Genomic DNA, 22234 nt, shown 5'->3' on the forward strand with positions numbered 1-22234 from the left:
AATAGGGGGGCAGCTAGATGGCACAGTGAATAGAGCACTGGCCTCAGGCACTTATTAATTACCTAGCTGTGTGACTTTAGGCAAGTCACTTAACCCCATTGCCTTGCAAAAACCTAAACAAAAAAAGAAAACTAATACAGATCATTGGAATTCCAAAGCAAAGGACTAATATTTGGGCAGTTATTTATTTATTGTTGTTAGTTCATTTCAGTTGTGACTGAAATGTTTGCCTTACTTTTTTTAACATGAGAAACTGAAGCAAACAGGATTAAAACAAATTGCCCAGGGTCACATAGCTAGATTTGAATTCAGGGAAAAAAAAAATATCTTCCTGCTTCTAAACCCAATGCAGCTATTTAAAATAGCACTTAACTGGGGCCACAAAATTTGTTTGAGCTGCTTTAAATTAGTAAATATTTCAGAAATGGATGAAAATTCATGTGAGATATAATTAAAATTTGGATTAGTGAAAAAGTTTGAAGAAATAGTCTGATATTTTGTTTTACAAAAATTTTTTAAAGAACATGATTAATTAAATATGAGAGAAATTCACCTTAAATCAACATTAATATTAATATAAAAGTTGATTTCCATGAATTGGATCATTTTTAATGTCGATTTTTAAAAATTACTGTTATCATTTATCTAAGTGTACAATATAAGTATGTATATATATATATATATATATATATTAGCTTAGAAAAAGTTTTAAATTAGTTTTTCACCTAAAACTTAATTACTTAAATTAATAAAGATTAAGAATCAAACATGCCTGAATCAATTTTATATTTCAATGACAAAATCATATTTTTTCAAAATATTATACATGGAAAAACAGAATTTTAGATAATCCAAATGGAAGGTCAAAAGGTGACCCCTTGGTAAAAAGGAATATGGCGCTATAAATGGAAGTGAATGCAAAGTTGTTTATTGAGGGAAATTCTGAGCAGACTCCAGAAGTGGGTAATAGGGAGAGTAAGTCTTTTTACAGGGTATGGGATACAGAAGGCAGGGTGATATTGTTTCTATAGGCTCTGAGAATCATTTGGGATCTTCATGGAGGATGTATTTTGTTTAGAGGTTACCAAGGTATGATTAGATAGTGTCTGGAGTTTCTATGGAGGTGAGGATTCATGTTCTTAGGAAAGGATAATCAATGGAGCTCTATTGGGCAAGAATGAAACTCAGTCCTTGATCCAACAAGAAAAAATATGATAAAGTGACACTGATAGATTAAAAGCTAGAAATATTCACTATTTGTCTTTTCAATGAATGCTTTATGAACAATTATTTTATACAAATTATTGAGAAAATTTAAATTACTTAGGTATGACCTTACCTTGCACTCATAGAGAACACAAACTCCAGAAGAGGAATATATTGCTTTTTTCTCTCCTTCAAAGTAGGTTCTTCCTTGAAAATGGCATGTGGCTTTGGGATTAAAAACATAAACAAAAACTTTAATGAACAAAATTAGTTTAAAATTGTCAAACTAAATTTACAATGATGTTTCATATTAATTTACTATTTTTCAAGGGTTTGTATTGATTATAATCCATGCCAATTGCTCTTCAGTCACAAGAATTTGGACCACTGAATTTGTAGTAGTGGCATCTGCTTTCAAATCTTTACTGTCACATATTATTGAAATAACTTTGGTCAAGTCACTTTACTTCTCTAGGCCTCAATTTCCTTAACTGTAAAATGAGGCTCTTTTTAAAAGAGACTTTCAAGATCTCTTCCAGCTTTAGATCTACAGCTATTAATCTCTATCACTCTTCTCCCATCCCCCTAGTTTCCAAATCTTGTTAATTGTTCATCCACAATATGTTTTTCATCTGCATATATCTTCACTGTCCTCATCCAAGTCTAATTGTTTCTCACATGAACAACAAATTGTGAACTGCACAAAAAGGATTGTCATATTTAAATTTGATCTGCCCCCAGCATTTAACACAGTGCTCTGCATGCAACAGTACTTATTAAAATTGAAATTGACTCTTTCAATTGACTTTTAAACAATTCTACCACCTCAGATCACATCATTGTTTTTTTTTCAGATTCATAGTGAGTACAAGCTCAGGGCTCATTCTCCCAACACTCACTAGCACTGGCAGGCTGAAATCCTAGGTGACTGAGGAGGAGAGCTTTCTATTACTATTATTCATGAAGCCCCAACAGATTCCAGATGATATCAATTAGCCAGTTAGTCTTTAACTTTTAGAAATGAATAATTACAAAATAATAGATTAAAAGCAATTGGTAGAACCACCCACCACCCTTTGTAACCAGAGGCCTACTGAGCTCCAGCTTACAGAGTCCTGACAAAGAGATAAATTCTTATCTCTTGATTGATGAAAGTCCTTTTCTCCCTTTATGAACTCACGAAGTTCACTTTAGATATTTATTATTTTCTTTTGGACTCTTTGTAAAGTTCTGAGGCTGTCCTTCAGCTAGTCTAGTTTATCCTCAGGCATTGACAGAAAGTCCAAGTCTTCTGACCTTATAAAATTCACAAAGTATCTTCTAATCAAGGTGGAGGAAAGGAGAGAGATTCTGTATTATCATTCCCTTTCAGGGACTTTGCTGATACCATTCCCCCACTCAGCTTAGTTTGTTATTAGAATAGAGAATTCTGAACTTTTATTCAAGCCATTTCTTTCAATATCATTTCAATCCTTCAAAATTGATTAAGGACCTTTCCACTTCTATTTTATACTATTGATTATTCAATAGTTAATAGCTGATAAAATGTTTACTAAGTGTCTTCTTAATAGCCAGGCATTATGCTAAACTCTGGAGATATAAATTCAAAAAATGGAAGACAGTGTTTACACCCAAGGATCTTACAAGACAACAAACAAAATAATGCTGAAAAATTGGGGCTGGAGAAGTGGTAGAACATGCTGAAGAAGTAAAAAAAAAAAAATCCAAAATGAGTATAGTCAGAATGAGGAAATGAGATAACTGATCAATAGATTCATTCTAGGACTCCATTACCTATTAGAGATTTTATCACCTGATAAAGGTATCAGGGCTTAGAATATACTGTAAATTAAATTATTAGAGCATAGGACAATTAAATGACTTATTCTGCCACTGATAAGGTGAACTGTGTTGAGATGCAGGTAGATGATAGCTGAAATTTATACTGGAGAAAACATATTTATCATTCATTAAAAATTATGTAGTTCCCTATTACCATGGCAAAGGAAAAGGGTTCTCAAAACCTAGCTGTACATTTAGGGCTCTTAGTAATTTTGTACCATTCTACTATTCTCACAATATTCCCCCCTATTTTCTATGTACTTCAAACAAACTGTACTAATTCACATCTCCCAAATATTTTTGAATCTTAAAACTTTCTGAAGTGGCTTCTCCCTCCCATCTTCCATGTTTCCAATGTCTGGTTATCAAAATTCTATTTTCTCATATAATTTTTAACTCAAATGCTAATGCCTCCTCAAACTCCCTCCTCTTTTTCGATTGCCCTAGTAACAAAATATGATCCTTTCCTGAGTTTTGTACAGCAATTTGCAATTCTGTATCAGCTACCTCAAGACATTATCTTTTTTCTCAGGGTAATTAATACTGACAGGCTTCCTCTCAATGTCATCTCCTTTAAACTTTAAATTTTAAACTTCAAACACCCTAACTCAAGCAGAGAAATTTTTAAATTTCTCAGGACTCACTCATTTATTTCAGCTATTAAGTGGTCTGGCATGCCCTTCTTATTATTATCTACAGGTAGTTCCACTTATATGGAATATTTCTTTATCAGACCATAGCCTCTTATCATTCCATATATCTCTTCCTATTTTTAATCAACTGGGCCCTGATCTACAAGACAATCCTTATTCCTCTTCAACTAATTCTATACCCTACACACCACAGAAACTGGTCAGTATATTGTCTTCTCAAACATTTCACTTTATCCCTCTTTCTTTCCCAATTAATTGAGGATGTTATTTCATAATTTGCTGAGAAAATAGAGATCATTTGTTGTGTACTCCCTCTTTATGCCTTTTCTACAAATCAAAACCTCTTGATAAAATACTCCACTATTTCTTCCTTTACTTTAGTCTCCAATTAAGTGGCAGAACTTTTCTTTGTGAAGAATTTTGTATTATTTATTAATAATAGATAAATCAATAATGAAGAGATATAGTTTAATTTTAGTCACTAGAATCAGTACTTATGAATTGTTTGATATAAAAGACAGTTTGGTTGCTTAATATTAGAGAGTATATATGATGGTTTCTCCTCTTTATAAGCATTAATTTCCATATTTTCTTGGCTACAACTTGGACTCTTGCCCCAGATGGAAGGAGAGGGAGGATGAATTTCTGGATTCATAAGGTGTTCTGCCTGGTCAGTCACAATTCACAGATTACTTAATTACATGGACTTTCCAGATAATGTTGATTAATTTTTGTCATGAATCCTCTCTTATAAATTAGGTTAAATTTAGTTAGCCTTTACCAACTGTCTAAAAGATTTTAATATATCCCTGGGCACTGAGGTGCTATGAGATCTCACTTATTGGCAACTATTAGCCTTGCTAATAAATGATCATACCACCCCTTTAAACAATTATCCCATATCTCTGATCCTTTTCAAAGTCTTAACTCCTAGGAAAAACAAAGCTGTCCAATCATTGAATTCATTTCTCTTTATACAAATTATTGAGAAAATTTAAATTACCTAAGTGTGTCCTTACCTTGCACTCATAGAGAACAATACTCTGCAAGTTGACTTCTATTATCATCACCCATCATAAACTCTGCTCCAAAATTTTCTATGCTTTGGTAATTAAATACCAAATCTGATAGTCTTTTATTAAGTCTTATCTCTCTATACTTCTCTGCAAAATTTTATACTGAAGACCACCCTTTTCTCTAAGATATGCTCCTTTGTATTTTGGTTCTCCTTTTACCTGTCTGAATATACTTTAGTCTCTTTTGCTGGTTGATCAAGCCATGTAATTGTGGATGTACCCCCAAGGCTCCTTCTTATAGCTTTTCCTAATCTCTCTCTCTCTCTCTCTCTCTCTCTCTCTCTCTCTCTCTCTCTCTCTCTCCTCTCCCTCCCTCCAACTTTCGTGGATATAATCATCATTTCTATGCAGATAATTCTTAATATTTTTCTATTAGATATGCCTAACTCTGAGAGATGGATATTAAAGTTTTCTTGTTTTATCCTTACCACAAGTCTGGGGATCAGATACTATTATTATCTCCATTTTGCAGTTCAAGAAACTGAGACAGATAAAATTTCTGTGATTCTTTGACTCTTTTTGGTCCTAATATCTTCAGTGATTTTGAATTAAGGAAATTAAAATGTGTTACAACAGAGGACCAAAAACAGCCCAGGAAGACAATAATTTATTTTCTTGATTTGCCACAAAGAACAAGGGTGGAAAAAAGCCAAGAGTCAAGTTTTTCTGAAAGGAAAACTTATATGGAATCAGGAGAAATATGTTGAAACAGCCCACTGGAGTTTTGTGGGTACAGCTCCTGAATATTGTTAAAAGAAGAAATTTTGAGGAATTTGTATACAAACAGCACCCCCAACTATCTAGCACTCTCCCTTCTCTTAAAGACTAAAAGATATAATTGTTTTAATGTAGAAGAAAGTGATTTCACTGACTACAGAATGGTAGTAAGCCTCAAACAGAACTGAAGCCAGGTAAAAAGTTTTATCTCCACTGAATGCAAAAGAAAAAAAGTTGTGGTGATGGCGGTGGGGAGGTGGTCTGTGAATCAGCTAGTACAACTGTTAACTTTCTTCTTCATCATGGAAAGAAAGAGCTTTATTTAAATTTTTTAAAAGTAAATATTTTGAAAAGACATAAAGTTAAATGGGAATACAGTTGACTTGCCTAATACGTAAATTACAAGTAGGGCAGTTAGGTGGCATGGTGGATAGAGCAGTGGACCTGTCTATCAGGAAGACTCATCTTCATGAGTTCAAATCTGGCCTCAGACATTTACTATCTAGATATTTAATACCTAGTAGGGTAAGTCACTTAACCCCATTTGCCTTAGTTCATCCTGAACTAGAGAAGAAATAAACCACTTCAGTATCATTTCCAAGAAAATCTCAAATGGGATCATAAAGAGTCAAACACAACTGAAACATCAGCAAAAAAAAAATGGAAGCAAAGTTGTCATTAAAAGTACTTAAAAGGAAAACCTACTTTTACAAATTCCTAAGTAAGAAAATGAATTCAAAGCAATCAGATAGATAACCAAACAGGTAGAAATCTGTTTGACTTCTTTCTCAGTCTCTTTTAATGGATCATCATCTATATAACACTCCTCAAGTGTGCCCGTTGAGACTTTATCCTGGATCTGCTTTTCTCTGCTTTATCTCAGAGATTTCATCAGGATCCACAAGTACAATTTTTTTTTGTCTCTATGGAGATGACTCCAAATCTATAAGCAAAGATTTAATCAATAAAATTTATTTCTCCCTCCCTTGTTTCTTCTCTCTCTCTTTCTCTCTCTCTCTCTCTCTCTCTCTCTCTCTCATTCCTCCTTTCCACATAAAGATATAGATGGATGTATATGGATGTATGGATGGATCTTGTACATATATGTATATATATTTATGAATGTGTAAATTATATACATATATAAACATATATACATATATGAAATGTTTACACATATATTGCCAATAGCCTAATAGGAATTTTGAAATTGATATCCCCTAGAAATTAGTTTCAGGACACTACCTACCAGAATTCCTTCTTTTTTTCCCCCACTTCCTCTTGCAATAAGTCAGGCTAGTTTTTCCCTAAAACATAACATTGCTAGGACTTATTTAAAATGATTCTGGGACAAAGCTCAAGAATCATCTTCTTCATCACAGGTTCGTGATAGACTCTGGTCATATTATCATGTTTTTTTTGGTTATCTAATGGAATAAAGAAAAAAAGGTTCAACTATTTAGGGGTCAGACCTTTCAGGTTTGGAAGATGTTCAAGACCATGGGAGTTACCATCTTCTCCCTGGCTGACCAAGCATGTTTCTAAATGGAAACAAAGAGGGACCAAGTAATAGGGTCACCTTGCTGAAGAGATTTAAAAAAAATTCTCTGTTCATTAACTATTCAATGATCTATGAATGGCTCCCTTGTCCAAGCACTAAAACTGAACTATAACGATGCTTATGTGAGTCATAACTATCCCTAACTTTAGGAAGTCATTAATTGGAAGAGATGGCCTGTGATTCATATTGTGATTGAGTTGGGGGAACAGCGCCGCAAATTAAGAGATGAACTGGCTAGATTCATTATGGTAAATGTCCTTTTGGTGGTAAATGGAGGGTTATCTCAATGAATCAGGGAGTAAGCCATTATATTACTCATGCAAAACAATCAGCTCAATGGGGAATGAAAGCATCAAGTCCATAGGATTGGTTATATAAAAATAAAATGGCAGATTAAACATTTTCTATGATATCTACAACCTCTCAAACATCTCTAAAACAGAAATCATGCCCCCCCCCATAAAACAATTTCAACTATTTCCATGGCCTAGCACATCCAGAATACCATAGAAGGACAAAAAAATCCCCCCAAACCTCAGAACTGATACTGAACCTGGGTTTATTCAAAACCCCTCTCCCACTTCCCACACCGAATTTACAGATGAAGCCTTAGGACATGACAGAAACTCCCCAATACACCCTGTTCCCCCTTCCTCTTTCTAGTGACATGAAGACCCCCAAGTTCAAGCTGTAGAAGTTTGCTCAGGCCAAAACTTGGCTACAACCCTTTAGGAGCAAAAGTTAATGAGGCTCTGCAACCTGGAAACACTAGTATTATAAAGCTCTGTACTGCTAATGCTGGGGAAACACACTCTGAACTACTAGTACAAGATCAGAAATCTGAGGAACAGAAAGAGCAGGATAAGTTGCCAAGAGAGGACATTGGATATATGGGGAGCTGTGCCACACTCCACCATGGAAGTCTGGTGAACACGGTACACAGTAGGAGCAACATTTTGCTCTTTTCAGCAATACAATGAATGATTCATTACATTTCCAAATGCTCATGATGGAAAATGCTATCCATATCCAGAGAAAGAACTATGGAGTCAGAATACAGACTGAAACATACAATTTTTCCTTTTTTTTCTCCTTTTTCATGGTTTTTTCCCTTTTGTTTGGATTCTTTTTTCACAACATGAATATAACTAATGTAGAAATGTTTAACATGATTATACATGTATAATATTTATCAGATTTCTTATTGTCTTGAGGGGGGGAGAGGGAAGAGAGAGAAAGGAGAAAAATTTGGAATTCAAAATCTTATATGGATACTAAAAACTACTTTTCCATGTCATTGGAAAGATGAAATAAATATAAAAAAGGTCTAATTAACTAGCCATACAAGTAATTACAGCCAATGAGCTGTGCAGTGATCTATTTGAAAGTTGTTACTTGTCCTATATTTCAAATTTCTAGCCAATCATACTGTAATGATTCTGACTTTGTAATCAAATCTACTTTTTCCTATTTATAATGTTGCCTTTTAGTTTTTAGATGCTGCTCCCTTTATTTATAAAATATTTTATCAGGCCTAATTCATGTCTTTTGATTTCTTGAGAAGCTAAAGCCCCCCCCCCCCCTTTTTCCTTGGTAACTTCTAGCCTTATCAATAAATTAAACACATTTGGAACTTTATTGTATCAATTTTGTTTGCCTCAATAACCCACAGAAGATAAATCTTCAAAAGAAAGGAAAAGGCATTCAAATAATGCAAGAATATTTCACACCCACTAGAAAAAGGAGAAGAGAATGAAATAATATATTCTGAAGAGCACACTGGAGCTCAGTATGCCTTACTCTACAAATCTGAACTTAACCATATGGGATAAAAGATGGACATTCAATAATGAAGGATTTGAAAATTTTTTAAGAAAGAAAATCAGAACTGAAGAGATTATTTGTCTCTTGAAAAAACTCAAACAATAGAAATGCAAGAGTAAATAAATGTATCAGGAAAGGATAGTAACAGAAACAGAGTGACTTGAAGAGAGACTGGTAAGAGATTTCTTTCTAAGTGTACAAGGGATGAAGGCAGAAATTTTGTAGAGATAACAGAAGAGGTGGACAGGGAATATGGATAGAACTTAACTACTTCCCTACAGATGAATGCTTCATTTGTAGAACGACATTACAACAAAGGAGGAAATATAAAAGGGAGGGGAGGTAAGCAGAGGGATAGAAAAGAATAAGTCATGTATCAGGGTCAAGTCAAAGGGCAGTAGTGATAAGAAGCTGACCTTTATGGTCTCAGAAGAAAAGAAGACTGGATGAGGAGGAAGGGAGAAAGAATGAAAATGAAGGAAAAAGAAGGAGGTGGGAAGTGAGAAGGTAGTTCTCCTGATAAATATTCCTATGAGTGAAGAGAGATGATTGGTGAAGGGAGATTTAGACCTTACATTGATTAAGATCGGCCGGGGTGGGGGGGGGTGCTTTCAAAGTCTACTTTTGCTATTAGGTGAAGGGAGGGGTGGGGAGTTGAATCTCTGATACCTAGAGGAGTGGAAGAGCATGAATACAGAGGAAAGTTCCAGGTAAATGCAAAAGAAAAGTCAACTGGAGAGGCTATAGATTAGGGGTGGACTGCAAAATCAAGAATGTGAGGAGATGAGTTCTAGTATGGATCAGTGTCCTCACTGACATTGACAATAATTGGCAGGGTACCAAAATGAGACACAAGGCAACCCAAGGATCAAATGGCAGTGACAGAAAGCACAGTCAGGTATAGAATATATAGAATGGAGACTTGTATCTTAGAAGTTTTGATTCTATGAAGGATACAGAGAAAAGAAAAGAATTAAATATCATGGGAGTCATAAGTCAGAAAACGAGAGTCTAGTGTAACCAGAAAGAGAAAGTAGATAAATGAAGAGAATGATAGAAATCTTTTTTTTGGAAAGGGTCACAAAAATGAAATTTAAAAACCAATAAGCAGTACTATTTGAAAGGAGGAACAGGGGGAATTATCAAACAAAAAGAGAGGATTAGAGGTGAAGGGAAGAGGACCATTGGGAACAGAACCACCTTAAAAAAAGATTATAATAACTGAAGGAATATAATATTATGCCTAAAGCAGAAGAGGGTCTTGAAACTGAAGTTTCTGCACAAGCATTAACTCATCTACTTAAGGAAGGAAGCAATCAAATGGAAAAAAAAATCTTAGTTTCAAATTTTTTTGATAAATGTTTGCAATCCAAGATTGTTTGGTTGTCTTTTAGTTCTCAAAGAGAACCAAAATAGCATCACTACGTTGGAATTAAGGTATAATGTTCTGTTTGGGAATTTATTTTTTTGAATTTGATAGTTTTCTAAGCTGTTTTTTTTTGCATGAAGAATTTGTTGTCCTTTATTATTCATGAAAGCATTAAGAGATATAAATTTTCCCATGAGGATAACTTTAACTGAATCACCAACATTTTATTTGTTATATTACTGTAGTCATTATTTTTGTTTGTTTGTTTTTTGTTTTTTAGGTTTTTGCAAGGCAATGGGGTTAAGTGGCTTGCCCAAGGCCACACAGCTAGGTAATTATTAAGTGTCTGAGACCGGATTTGAACCCAGGTACTCCTGACTCCAGGGCCAGTGCTTTATCCACTGCGCCACTTAGCCACCCTGCCCCCCCCCCCCATAATCATTATTTTTAATGAAAGTAGCTCTCTGTTTTTTAAGGTATGTTTCTTGACTCAGTCAGGGGACTTTTTTATTGAATATAATTTTTATCACATTGTAGTCCATAAAATATATGGTTAGTATTGCTGCTCTTCTGTATTTGTTTATATGGCTATCCTCTAATATATGATTTATTTTTGCTAAGGTAGCACGGTTGGAAAATGTCTACTTTATTTTCCTGGTCAATGGTTATTTTTATGTCTTTCATTTTCGAAGGGGATGAAAATGATATCACAGTGTTGGAGTCAAGGTACAATGTATCTGACTATATGAAGGCTCTGCCTCAGGTCAGGCACAAAGAGTTCACATGAATATTTGTAGTGGAGCTGTATTTAAATCTGTATATCTAGCATTTCTTTTGAGTTATGGTAACTGCTTTACTCAAGGAGCAAAGTGTCTTCTTTGATGGTGAGCACTCCATGCTGGACAGGCCTTTGCCAGTATCTCCCATATCATGGAATTGATTCTAAGAAATCCTGAGTCTCTCCTTGTATTTCTTCTTCTGACTTTCATGCAAGTATTTGCCTATTGTGAGTTCTCCTTAAAGTAATCTTTTAGGCAATACATTTGGCCTATCAGAGTTGCACTCTTTGCTTATCAGTTCAGCTTGAGAAAAGACCTTACTGTGTGATATCTTATCTTGCCAAATGCTCTTCAGAGTCTTCCTAAGTCTATTCAAATGGAAGTGATTGAATTTCCTTCCACTGTACAGGTATACTGTCCAAGTTTCACAGCACAATGACTCTGTAGTCTTTCAGTCTCATACAGTCTAATACCTCTTCTCTCCAATATCTTCCTCTGGAGTCTTCCAAACATTGCGATGCGTATGCCACCCTTATCATCTATGTAGACATTCTGGAAAGAATACTGCTAAGGTAAGTGAGTTTATCTACAGCATGCAAAATTTCTTCATAATCAATGATTCCTCATATAGATGGTGTAGAGTTAGCTGGTAGAGAACCTGGGTTTTTTTTTTTAATGATAATTGATAGGTCAAAATTAGCATAAACAGCAGAGAATTGATCCATACTCATTAGTATCTCAGCTTCAGAGGTTGCATTGAGTGCTCCAATCATCTGCAAACAAAAATTCATTCACCACATATTCTTCTATTTTTAATTTTGACTCAGCCTTTCCAAGTCATCAGTATGGTAGCTGACCTTGATGCTATTTTCATTCTCATTGATGGCATTTAATGACATTGCCGAAACTATCATGTTAAAAAGCATCAGAGCAAGCACACAGGAGAACAAGGGGAAACATGAGAGCATCGTCTATTATCTAGAATTCAGGCAAGTATGCCATTAAGAAACTCTTGTGAAATACTGATGAACTTCTTTAGGCAAACAAATTGTGCCATATTTTTTCACAAGCCCTCACAACTGACAATATCCAAAGCTTTAGTCAGATCAACGAACATTATATTCTCCTCTTGGCATTTCTCCTGGAGTTGTCTGACAGTAAACACCATATCAACTGTTCCTCAGCACTTTCTGAAGTTTTAAGGCATAAAAAATTCAAAAACAAATGTACAAAAATTAAACAAATCAGTGAAAAGTGTAAAGACTAAAAATTTTGGCATAAGAATTCATTGTTTGGTAAAAATTATTGGGAAAATTGAAAAGAAGTCTGGCAGAAATTGGACATTTACCAATATAAAGTTAAAATGAATACATGACCTAGTTGTTAAAAGAGTTATTATGAGAAAATTGTGTTTTAAAAAAGTTATATCTTTAAGGCTATAGGGTTAAGTGATTTGCCCAAGGCTACAGAGCTAGGCAATTATGAACTCAAGTCCTCCTTACTCCAGGACCAGTGCTTTATACACTGTGCCATCTAGCTGCCCTGATTATGAGAAAATTGGAAAAATACAGAGCATAATGCTTATCAGACTTATGGAAAGGTAAATAATTTATAAATAAACAAGAGAAGCAGAGTGAGAGTAAAATAGATAATTTATATTACATAAAATTTGAAAAGTTTTATACAAATAAAAGAAATATAGTCAAGATCAGAAGGAAATTCGAGGAATTGGAAAAAATTATAGGTATTTTATCAGATGAAAGTCTCATACCTCAAATAAATAAAGAACTTTGACAAATCTATAAAAATACAAGTCATTTCCCAAATGGCAAATGGTCAAAGGATATGAACAGGAAATTCTCCAATGAAGACATCAAAAATATTATAGTAATATAAAAAATGCTCTAAATTATTTTTATTAGAGGAATGCAAATTAAAACAACTTTGAGATATCATTTTACATATTTCAGATTGGCTAAAATGATTGAAGGGGAAAGTGACAAATGTTGGAGGGAATGTGGAAAAATTGGGACTGTTTGATTACTGGTGGAATTATGAACTGATCTAACCATTTTGGAGAGCAATCAGGAATTATGCCCAAAGAGTTTTTATACTTTGACCTAGTAATACCATTACCATCTAAAGATGATTAGGAGTGGGAAAAACTGTAATTTGCAGTAATGTCCCTTAGTTGAGGAATGACTGAAAAAGTTGTGTATATGATTATGATGGAATACCACAATGCTTTAAGCAATGATGAATTTGAAGATCTTAGAAAAACAGCTAGAACCAAGAGAATATTGTAGATAGTAACAACAATATTGTTTTGATAACAACTTTGAGTGAATAAGTCATTTTTACTCTTAAAAATCCCAATATAAAGTTTTGTTCTTTGAAGAATGATGCTATCTGCATCTAGAGAAAGAATTGATAAATTGAAGTATGTATAGAATGATTTTATATATACACACATATGTGTGCATTTTTGTGTCTAATGGTGGCATCCTCTAGGACAGGGTGGGGAGGAGAGGAATAAAAGGAAAAAATGGAAATTTACATGGAAACTTCACTATACATTTTAAAGGAATAGCAAGTTGTATATAAAAGATTTTCAATTTTATGTGCACTCATCTTTTTATGATACTTTTTTTTTAGGCTTTTGCAAGGCAGATGGGGTTAAGTGGCTTGCCCAAGGCCACACAGCTAGGTAATTATTAAATGTCTGAGATCGGATTTGAACCCAGGTACTCCTGACTCCAGGGCCGGTGCTTTATCCACTGCGCCACCTAGCCGCCCCTTTATGATACTTGCTAATGGAAATGCTTTGTTTTATTCTATAAATTTAAAAAAAAAATCATTCACTAATAAAAATGGAATCAAAATTATATTTAATGAACAGCTGAAAAAGAAACAAAATTTGAGTTCAAATAATTTAATCATAAAGAATTAATAATGTTAGTTATGAAGCATGTCAAATCTCATGTGACATTCAGTAATAGAATCATGTTCATGAGAGGCTGTGATGTTTCCAGTATGAGTAAAGAGGAAGACACACATGTTTATGTATGTATGTATAATGGATTATGTCTATGTATACATATGAATACACACACACAAATATATACTCCTGAACATGCATGTTTATATGTCATTATTATATGTACTATACACATACCTATATCTTACCATACATCTATGTGCTTTTGCATACATGTTTGTGTGATGTATGCATATGTATAGAGATAATGACAATGAGACAAAATACCAAGAATATAAAATGTCCAGATTAACAGAACCAAAATAAATTATTTAGATAAGTAAATTTCAGGATGAGAATGTTGAAAAGGACATAAATGAGCTGTAAGGAAAAAAATCCTTGGGCCAGATGACTTTAGAAAATATCAGGGGCAGCTAGGTGGCGCAGTGGATAAATCGCTGGCCCTGGAGTCAGGAGTGAGTACCTGGGTTCAAATCTGATCTCAGACACTTAATAATTACCTAGCTGTGTGGCCTTGGGCAAGCCACTTAACCCCATCTGCCTTGCAAAAAACCTAAAAAAAATAATAATAATAATCTAATCAAAGAACAATTAATTTCAATATTACATAAACTGTTTTGAATACATAGGAAAAGGAGTCTCACCAAATTCCTTCCATGACAAGTAAATTGTAATTGTAATAATATTATGATAAAACAAAAATAAAAAGAATATAGAACAAAATTCATGAAGAACATTGGTACACAAACAGGTCTGATTTCTATTATTCAAATATAAAATACTCTTTGAATTTTCTAACCTTCATAACCTGACAGCTTTCTACTCGTCTCATCTTCTTGCTTCTTTCAATCCTCTATGTACTGTGCTAGCCATTGACACTGATCTTCATCCTGACTGCATTTTCACAGTCTATCTGTCTCCTATCTCTGTAATTCTCTTCAATTTTATCTTTGTACTCTGGCTTTCTGGTTTCTTTCAAGTCTTAGTTATGATCTCATCTTTTACAAAAATCTTTTCTTAGTCTTCCTCAAATCTAGTCCCTTCCTTCCAAATTGCCAGCAATTATTACAAACACACATTAATAAATCTACACATAGATAAAATTATATATATAAAATATAAATATCAAAAGCATATGATTCTTTCAATTGGTAAACCTTTGTCAATATGTAGCACCTATCTATGTTAAGAGAAAAAGAAACACCATGGAATCTAGTGAAAGAAAAGCAAAAAGGACCTGGGATAGAGCCTTGGGTTACAACACTGGAAATGGGACATGGATGAAGATCCAGCAAAGGAAACTGATGAGCAATTATGTAAGTAGAAGAACCAAACAAATATTATTGTGAAAACCTAGCAAAGACAATATCCAAGAGGAAAAGATGATGAATAGTGGTTAGGGCAAGTAGAATGAGAACTGAGGAAAAGTCATTGGATTAGAAAATTCAGAAGTCATTGATAATTTTGGAGAGGAGCAATTTCAATTTCAGTTGAATTATAAGATCAGAAGTCACATTGCAGAGACTTTAGAAAAGAATGAGAGAAGCAGATGTAGAAGCTCTGAATAAAGAGTATTTGCAAGGAATCTGATGACTGAGAAAGAAAAAAGAGCTATACTGTGATAATTTGCACGATAGACAGCATCTAATAAGTCTGGAATTATCTAACAATGATGAGAAAGACATGAAAGTGTTTTAAGCAATTAGAAGAGTCCATTGCAATAAAAATATGGAAGTAGGAATAATAATGGGAGCAATCTGCTAGAAAAAGCAGGAGGAAAGAGATAAGAGATATGTGTAGAAATGTTGGACTTACTTAAGTAAGGGAGGAGATAGAGTTATGTCAGAAAAATGAAGAGGAAGCTCTCAGTGAATGGTCTTAATTTTTTTCCTCACAAATTAAGATGATGTACAAACAAAAGTTATCAATAAAATACTGACAGAAGGAAGAAACAATACTTTACATAAGTATATAGAATAAAAGAAAGCATTAAATCTAGGTTATCTACTCCCTCCTTCCCTTTAGAATAATGCCTTTGAAGAGCATCCTTATATGACATTCCCCTCTCTTTTATTCTTCAAAAATGTGAGTCATCTGAAGTCCTTATTAATTTAATGCCTGATATATAAAATAAGGAGCAAAAAAAAAAGAATAGGTCAATGGAGAGATTTAGAACTGCTTTTAATGCTATGCCTGCTTAATTAATGAATTAATTCTATTTATCTAAATAGAGGCTGTTCCTTAGAGGCTATTCCAAATCTTTGTCTCTTCTCAAATGACCCGTGACATTCCCTTTCCTCATTCTTTCCCCCTTGTTCCTTGAGAAAGTCACTATACTAGCTGCCTCCACTTCACCTCTTAATCTCTTTTAAACCTTCCTCAACCTGACTTCTGACATCAACCTTCAAATGAAATGTTGATGTTATCAATGATTCCTGAACAGACTCTTCCCAGTACTTGTGCTTCTTAACTATCCTGAAGCATTCAACATTATTGAGTATCTCTTTCTTTTAACTCTTTCCTCTTTAGGTTTTTGGTATTCTGCTCTCTCTGGGTTTTTTCGCCCATCTCTCTGACCGCTCTTTATCAATCTCTTTCACTGAATTTTTATCAAAATGTCACAGGTATTATTGAAATCTCCCTTTTGGTCCTTTTTTCCTTCTATGATTATTTTTATTTCCAAATTCTCTCCTTCCCTTTGTCTAACCCCCCCCCAAGCCATTGAGAAGACAAAAATAAAATAAAATACAAATGAAGTCATGCAAAACATACTTCCAAATAAGCCATGTTGTTAAAAAAAAAAAAAGACTAGAAAAATAAAGGGGAAAAAATGTGCTTCCATCTGCACCCAGTTCATCATTTCTCTCTCTGAGGGTCAATAGAATATAATTCCTTTGGAATTGTTATGAATCCTCTGGTTCTTTTTGCTGGTTAAGGGTTATGACTCCAGTTTATTCTGGCATCTCCTAAAAATCATCATATCTCTCATGGCCCCATACTAATGGATCATTGAATTATCTATTATTTTTGAATCATCAGAACCATGGTTTTACTCTATTATTTTGGATAATAAAGTATACTATTCTTTATTTGATAATTTAAATTACAAAAGAAATTAAATTACTTTTAACACTATGCAAAACATCTTTAACTTCAGAAAAATGATTCAACATATTTCCTCTGATTTCTCATAAGGACAAGAAATTTTAAAATTGGAGTTAACAGGAATGAGAGTCCAAAGTACAGACGGTATTATCTTTATTTCCCACCTTGAGGGAATTGTGAAGTTTATCCAGATTTAGATAATGAGGTATGACTATTTTTAATTTCAAACTCATATTTTTGACAGAATAGGTACTTGACCAAAAGTCCATGCTCACATTTGCATTCTTTACAGCATTTGCCATCCACATATGCCAGGGCAGTCTTAGATGGACAATCAGGAAATGAACAGACCAGTGCTTCACATTGGATGGTGCCATTCTAAGAAGAAAATAACACAAATAATGTTGGACAAAATTTCTAGTTTCTTAATCTTCAAATATGTTGATTTTCTCTTTAAATATTAAAATATTAAGAATTATTGAATTTATATATGTATAAAACTTCTCTTGTTACTCCTGAAAAGCATAACATTTTGGCAATTGTCTCTCTCAATAGGCTTTAAAAATTTATTCAAATATATTTATTTAAATATATATGTATATTTATTTAAATATATTTAAAATTTATCTGTTCCTCTCATATATATTATATAATGTCTTTCTCATACATACATGTTTTATATATGTATATTTTTGAGTTATATATGTATGTGAGAGGCAAAAAGAACATCATGAAGAGATATTTAATCTCTCTAATATATGAATATGCACAAATATTAATTGTGTATAAATATATACACATGGATTGTATATAACATATATGTACACCTAGAGGGCAACTGGGTTGCACAATGGTTAAAACTACAGGTGTGGAGAGAGGAAGACCTGAATTCACTTAAAAGTAGTAATGTGACCCTGGGTAAGTCATTTAACCCTGTTTGCCTTAAGTAAATACCTGTAAAATGAATTGGAAAAAGAAATCACAAACCACTCTAGTATCCTTCCCAAGAAAACCCCAATAGAGTCACAAAAAGTTGGACATGACTGAAATACAACAATAATTGTGTATATTTGCGTATAATATACACACATTTATGTTTGCATATAAATGCATACTGTATACAAATATATATGTGCATTAGCAAGAAAGAAGTTAGATATGTATAGAATAAATAGATTTTACATAGTTTTATGTTTTATTTAAAAAAGGGTTGTTTAGCCATAAAAAAAGTATTAAGCTACATGTAGTTCCTTCTTTCTATGAGACAAGACATTAAACAACTAGGTTAATGACATCCTATATCATCTAGTTACAGAAGATTAATAAAAGCATGAAACATGAAAATACCAAAGGGCAGAATCATTTTGGGAAGTACCTAACAAATTTATTTAAAATAAAAAACTCCATGGGACAGCTAGTTGTTGCAATGGATAGAGAACCAGCCCTGGAGTCAGGAGGACCTGGACCCCATTGCCTTGCAAAAACCAAAAAAAAAAAAAAAATGAAAAAATAAATAAAAACTCCAAATATTCACCAAAAATTTCTAATTTAATAGCATTTTACAAGCTATAGTTGTTTTTATATCATAAAAAGTGATTTTTTACGAACTAATACAATGTGCCTTAGATTCAATATGCTTTTAGGCAGTGAAGCATTCTTAAGAAAACTATATCCTAAATTTTTTACAATTATATTGACTTCATAATTTTTAAAAGAAACGATAAAGGTCATATGGATTGCTTAGATTCTACTAAAACTGCAGCCATACCATGCATGTACAATTCTTACAGCCATCTGTCCAGGATTCAGATTCTTGATAGGTAGTACCCTTCATAGTGCAGGTTTTTTCACAGTGGCAGTGATCCAATTTATTCATTCGCTGTTCAGCATAGGATAACTATGGTACAAAAGCTGGTTGAGTGCTCACCATTACAGCTATTGAAAAACTTAAAACACTTCTCTTCAAGAAAATCCTTTGTTTGTAGAATTATACCAAATAATAGTATATAAACTGAGGGGCCTTTTCAATTATAAAATTCTAGACTGAATGTTCTTCAGGGAAATCCCTTTTAGGGTTTTTAAGAAATAAATTTGATATTTGTTATTTCAGAAGCAATTATGTAACCAAATAATCTGCTTAATTCTAGTTTTACTGAATCATTTATTATCAGATGTCTAAGATTTGAATTTTTATGAGTTTTTCTTTGAGAAGGCAATTAGTATCCATCTCCTTTTGAAGAAAGTTCTTTGTGGGAATACCAGAATGAAACCCAAGTGAACCCCAAGGATTTTCTAAATCCCAATATTTAATTCTGAAAAAGTGTTACCTTGGCTGATGTTTTGGCCAAAATATCTTGCAGCTCCATTATTTTCTGCACAAGCCCATGGAAGTCATTACAAGTAGGACATGCTGGAATTACAAACACTACATTTGTCAAATTCTATTTATGATGAATTCAGTCTGGGCGTCTGTGCTGACACCTAATATATGGGAGCAGCTTTAAAGCTGATTTGTAGGACAAAATTAAACAAGAATCATAACTTCATTAAACAGTTCATGAATTAATACTTGACTTACTGCGATTAAGATCTGGACACTGGGTAATAAATCCCTGGGGCATGATAAGTAATTGCACATCTTGCATTATTCCCTGTGTATGAAAAAATATATGATTATATATATATACATATATATATACACAAAAATACAAAATATATAATATAACCAATCTTACCTGTCAAATTGTGTACATCAAGTTTCTTCATAGAATATGTATATATTATATATATATAATATATATATTACTGAGAAAAAACTACCTAAAAAAAGTAAATTTTCTGAATACATCATTTCTTTTTCAAAATTTTATTTTTTTTATTTGAGGCTCTTTTATTTGGTGAGACAATCAGGATTACATGATTTGCCCAGGGTCACACAATTAGTGAGTGTCAAATGTTCAAAGTCAGATTTGAATTCAGGTCCTCCTGACTCCAGAACTCTATCTACTGTACCACCTAATGTTCCAAATGCATCATTTCTCCAATCAGTCTCTATAAGAAAAAATATCAAGAATAACAGACATCTCCACTTTTAATGACAAAATTTTAAATTCTAACAACTTAATATATTGCTGTAATTAAGCAGTAATTGCTGTATGTTTGGGAATGTTATTTTCAGCTGATTGTTGCAATAAAATTTGAAAATGATCTGTCAAAAAGCAACCCGAGAGTCTTCTCTGGTTTCAAAGGCTCTGAAGAAGATAAAAATTTCTAAAAGAGTTAAAAATTAGTTTAAAAAAGGACCATATTATATATACATACATATATGTTAAAAGTAAGATTTGTAATTTATAATTTCACATATATTTTTCTTTGAACATAAAAATATTATATTTAGGATATTCCTTATGATAGATGCAAAAAAGAAAAATTGAGTTTTAAATACTGTTTAGATATTTTTATGTTTTTCATTTTGTTCTTTGCTTTAGTTATTTTCAAATATTTCTCAATTCCAAAAGAAAAGGAGATCTATTATCCAGCTGCAAAGAGATATTCTGAAAAGACTTTTTGAGACTAGAATTTTAACAAGAAATTCAATGTTTTACCCAGAACATTTCATCACTAACTTATAGGTAAAATTTATCCTTAGTTATTGAGGAAAGTATATTTACATACTGGTCTTCTAAAATCAAAAGCTAAAAGGTTAAAATTAATTATCTATTAGATACAACCTCTTTTTTTCCTTTGATTCACCAAGTCTACTATTTGTCACTAGTCTTATACTTAAAAAAAAATTTAATATCTCATTTGGTTCACAAGCTGAATGAAAATCATTTGTCAAATGCAGGTTTCCTCAATTATTTTTCTTCATACTATACTATTGTTTGTTGTTAACTATCAGACTTCATAGGTCCTTGAAAAAGGCTTTCAATTGTATTGAAACTTGAAGCATGCAGTTTCCCTTCAACTGTCACTTTTGTTGAGTTCTTTTCAAGTTTAGGGTCTAATGTGTTTTTGAAATTAGTTTTTATGAGTAAGTTTTATTTGTTTTGTGAACACTATATCCTTGGTAGACTATGTATTCTAGGGAAATAAAATTTATATCATCTCCAGTAAAGTAATATTCAAAATTTACTGGCATATAAAAAATTCATAGTCAAAACATTTCAGAACACTGACAGTAAGGTATGTTTAGCAAATATTGCCCAGGGCTTAGGGATTTATCATTGAAACATGGGAAGATGTATATGATTGATAAATAGATTAGATAGATAGATAGATAGATAGATGAATGGATGGATAGATCTTCCAATGTGATATAATCATCATGATTAGAATTATGAATTTTTATAGATTAGATTACAGAAATGAAATTTGTTGTGATTTTTTATATTTCCAGTGTTTGGATTTGAGCTTAAGTTTTTTTATTTGTGATTAGTTTTCCTTTTAAAATATTCCCTCTGCTTCAGATTCTAATCAATATGGCACATAATATTCAATAATCCCTGCTTTATTCAAGTACTTGAATAAATCTAAATGAGTCACATAACCTCTCTTGTCCGTAGTTTTGAAATTTTAGTGGATTAGATGATCTCATATTAGTTAGTTCCTGAGAGTTCTAAATTTCCACCTTTAAAAGGGCATTATAAAATTTGTGTCAATTTTCATGATTTGGAAGGTTTGTACAGATGTATGTTTTACATAACATTTTAAATTTTAAGGAAAACAAGAATAATGAATGGTGAAAGGCTTTGCACAAATACTGAAATCACATAAAAGAAGATAATGTGGAAGAAAGTGAAACTGATAATGAATAGATCAAAATATTCAATAATATTTTTGTCACATTGAATACAATATTAGTGGTGTCTCTTTCCTTGATTATCTCATAAGTATAATCTCTAAATATAGCAATTTTAAAAAAAGGTTGCTAGTTAAATGAAGTACAATTTTAAAATAATAAAAAAGAGAATTTGCCCTCCAGGAGAGTAAATTCATAAAATGAATGAAAATTTACTCAGCTTAGAAGTAATGTTTTTTCCATTCTACATACAGAAAGAATTTACATGAACACTTATTTAATTTTTTTCTCTGTGAGCTCTTA

The 22234-nt window shown here is 32.7% G+C and overlaps 1 protein-coding gene and 1 long non-coding RNA gene across 2 annotated transcripts in view; one reads left to right on the forward strand and one right to left on the reverse strand.

Moving 5' to 3' along the window:
- Positions 1-22234, reverse strand: part of NELL2 (neural EGFL like 2) — a 193486-nt gene that overhangs the window by 111487 nt on the left and 59765 nt on the right. The window contains exons 6-10 of the mRNA XM_074194879.1: positions 19709-19781; positions 19458-19540; positions 18899-19027; positions 17406-17508; positions 1340-1431 (exon numbers count right to left, since the gene is read on the reverse strand). Coding sequence (XP_074050980.1) covers positions 1340-1431; positions 17406-17508; positions 18899-19027; positions 19458-19540; positions 19709-19781 — 480 coding nt within the window. The remainder of the gene's footprint in view (positions 1-1339; positions 1432-17405; positions 17509-18898; positions 19028-19457; positions 19541-19708; positions 19782-22234) is intronic.
- LOC141493469 (uncharacterized) lies at positions 10691-20437 on the forward strand. Its single transcript, XR_012470223.1, has 4 exons — positions 10691-11599; positions 11855-12016; positions 17221-17335; positions 17423-20437. It is a non-coding gene; the product is annotated as an uncharacterized LOC141493469 (long non-coding RNA).

Source organism: Macrotis lagotis, chromosome 7 (genome assembly GCF_037893015.1).
Source record: "Macrotis lagotis isolate mMagLag1 chromosome 7, bilby.v1.9.chrom.fasta, whole genome shotgun sequence".
Taxonomy (NCBI): domain Eukaryota; kingdom Metazoa; phylum Chordata; class Mammalia; order Peramelemorphia; family Peramelidae; genus Macrotis; species Macrotis lagotis.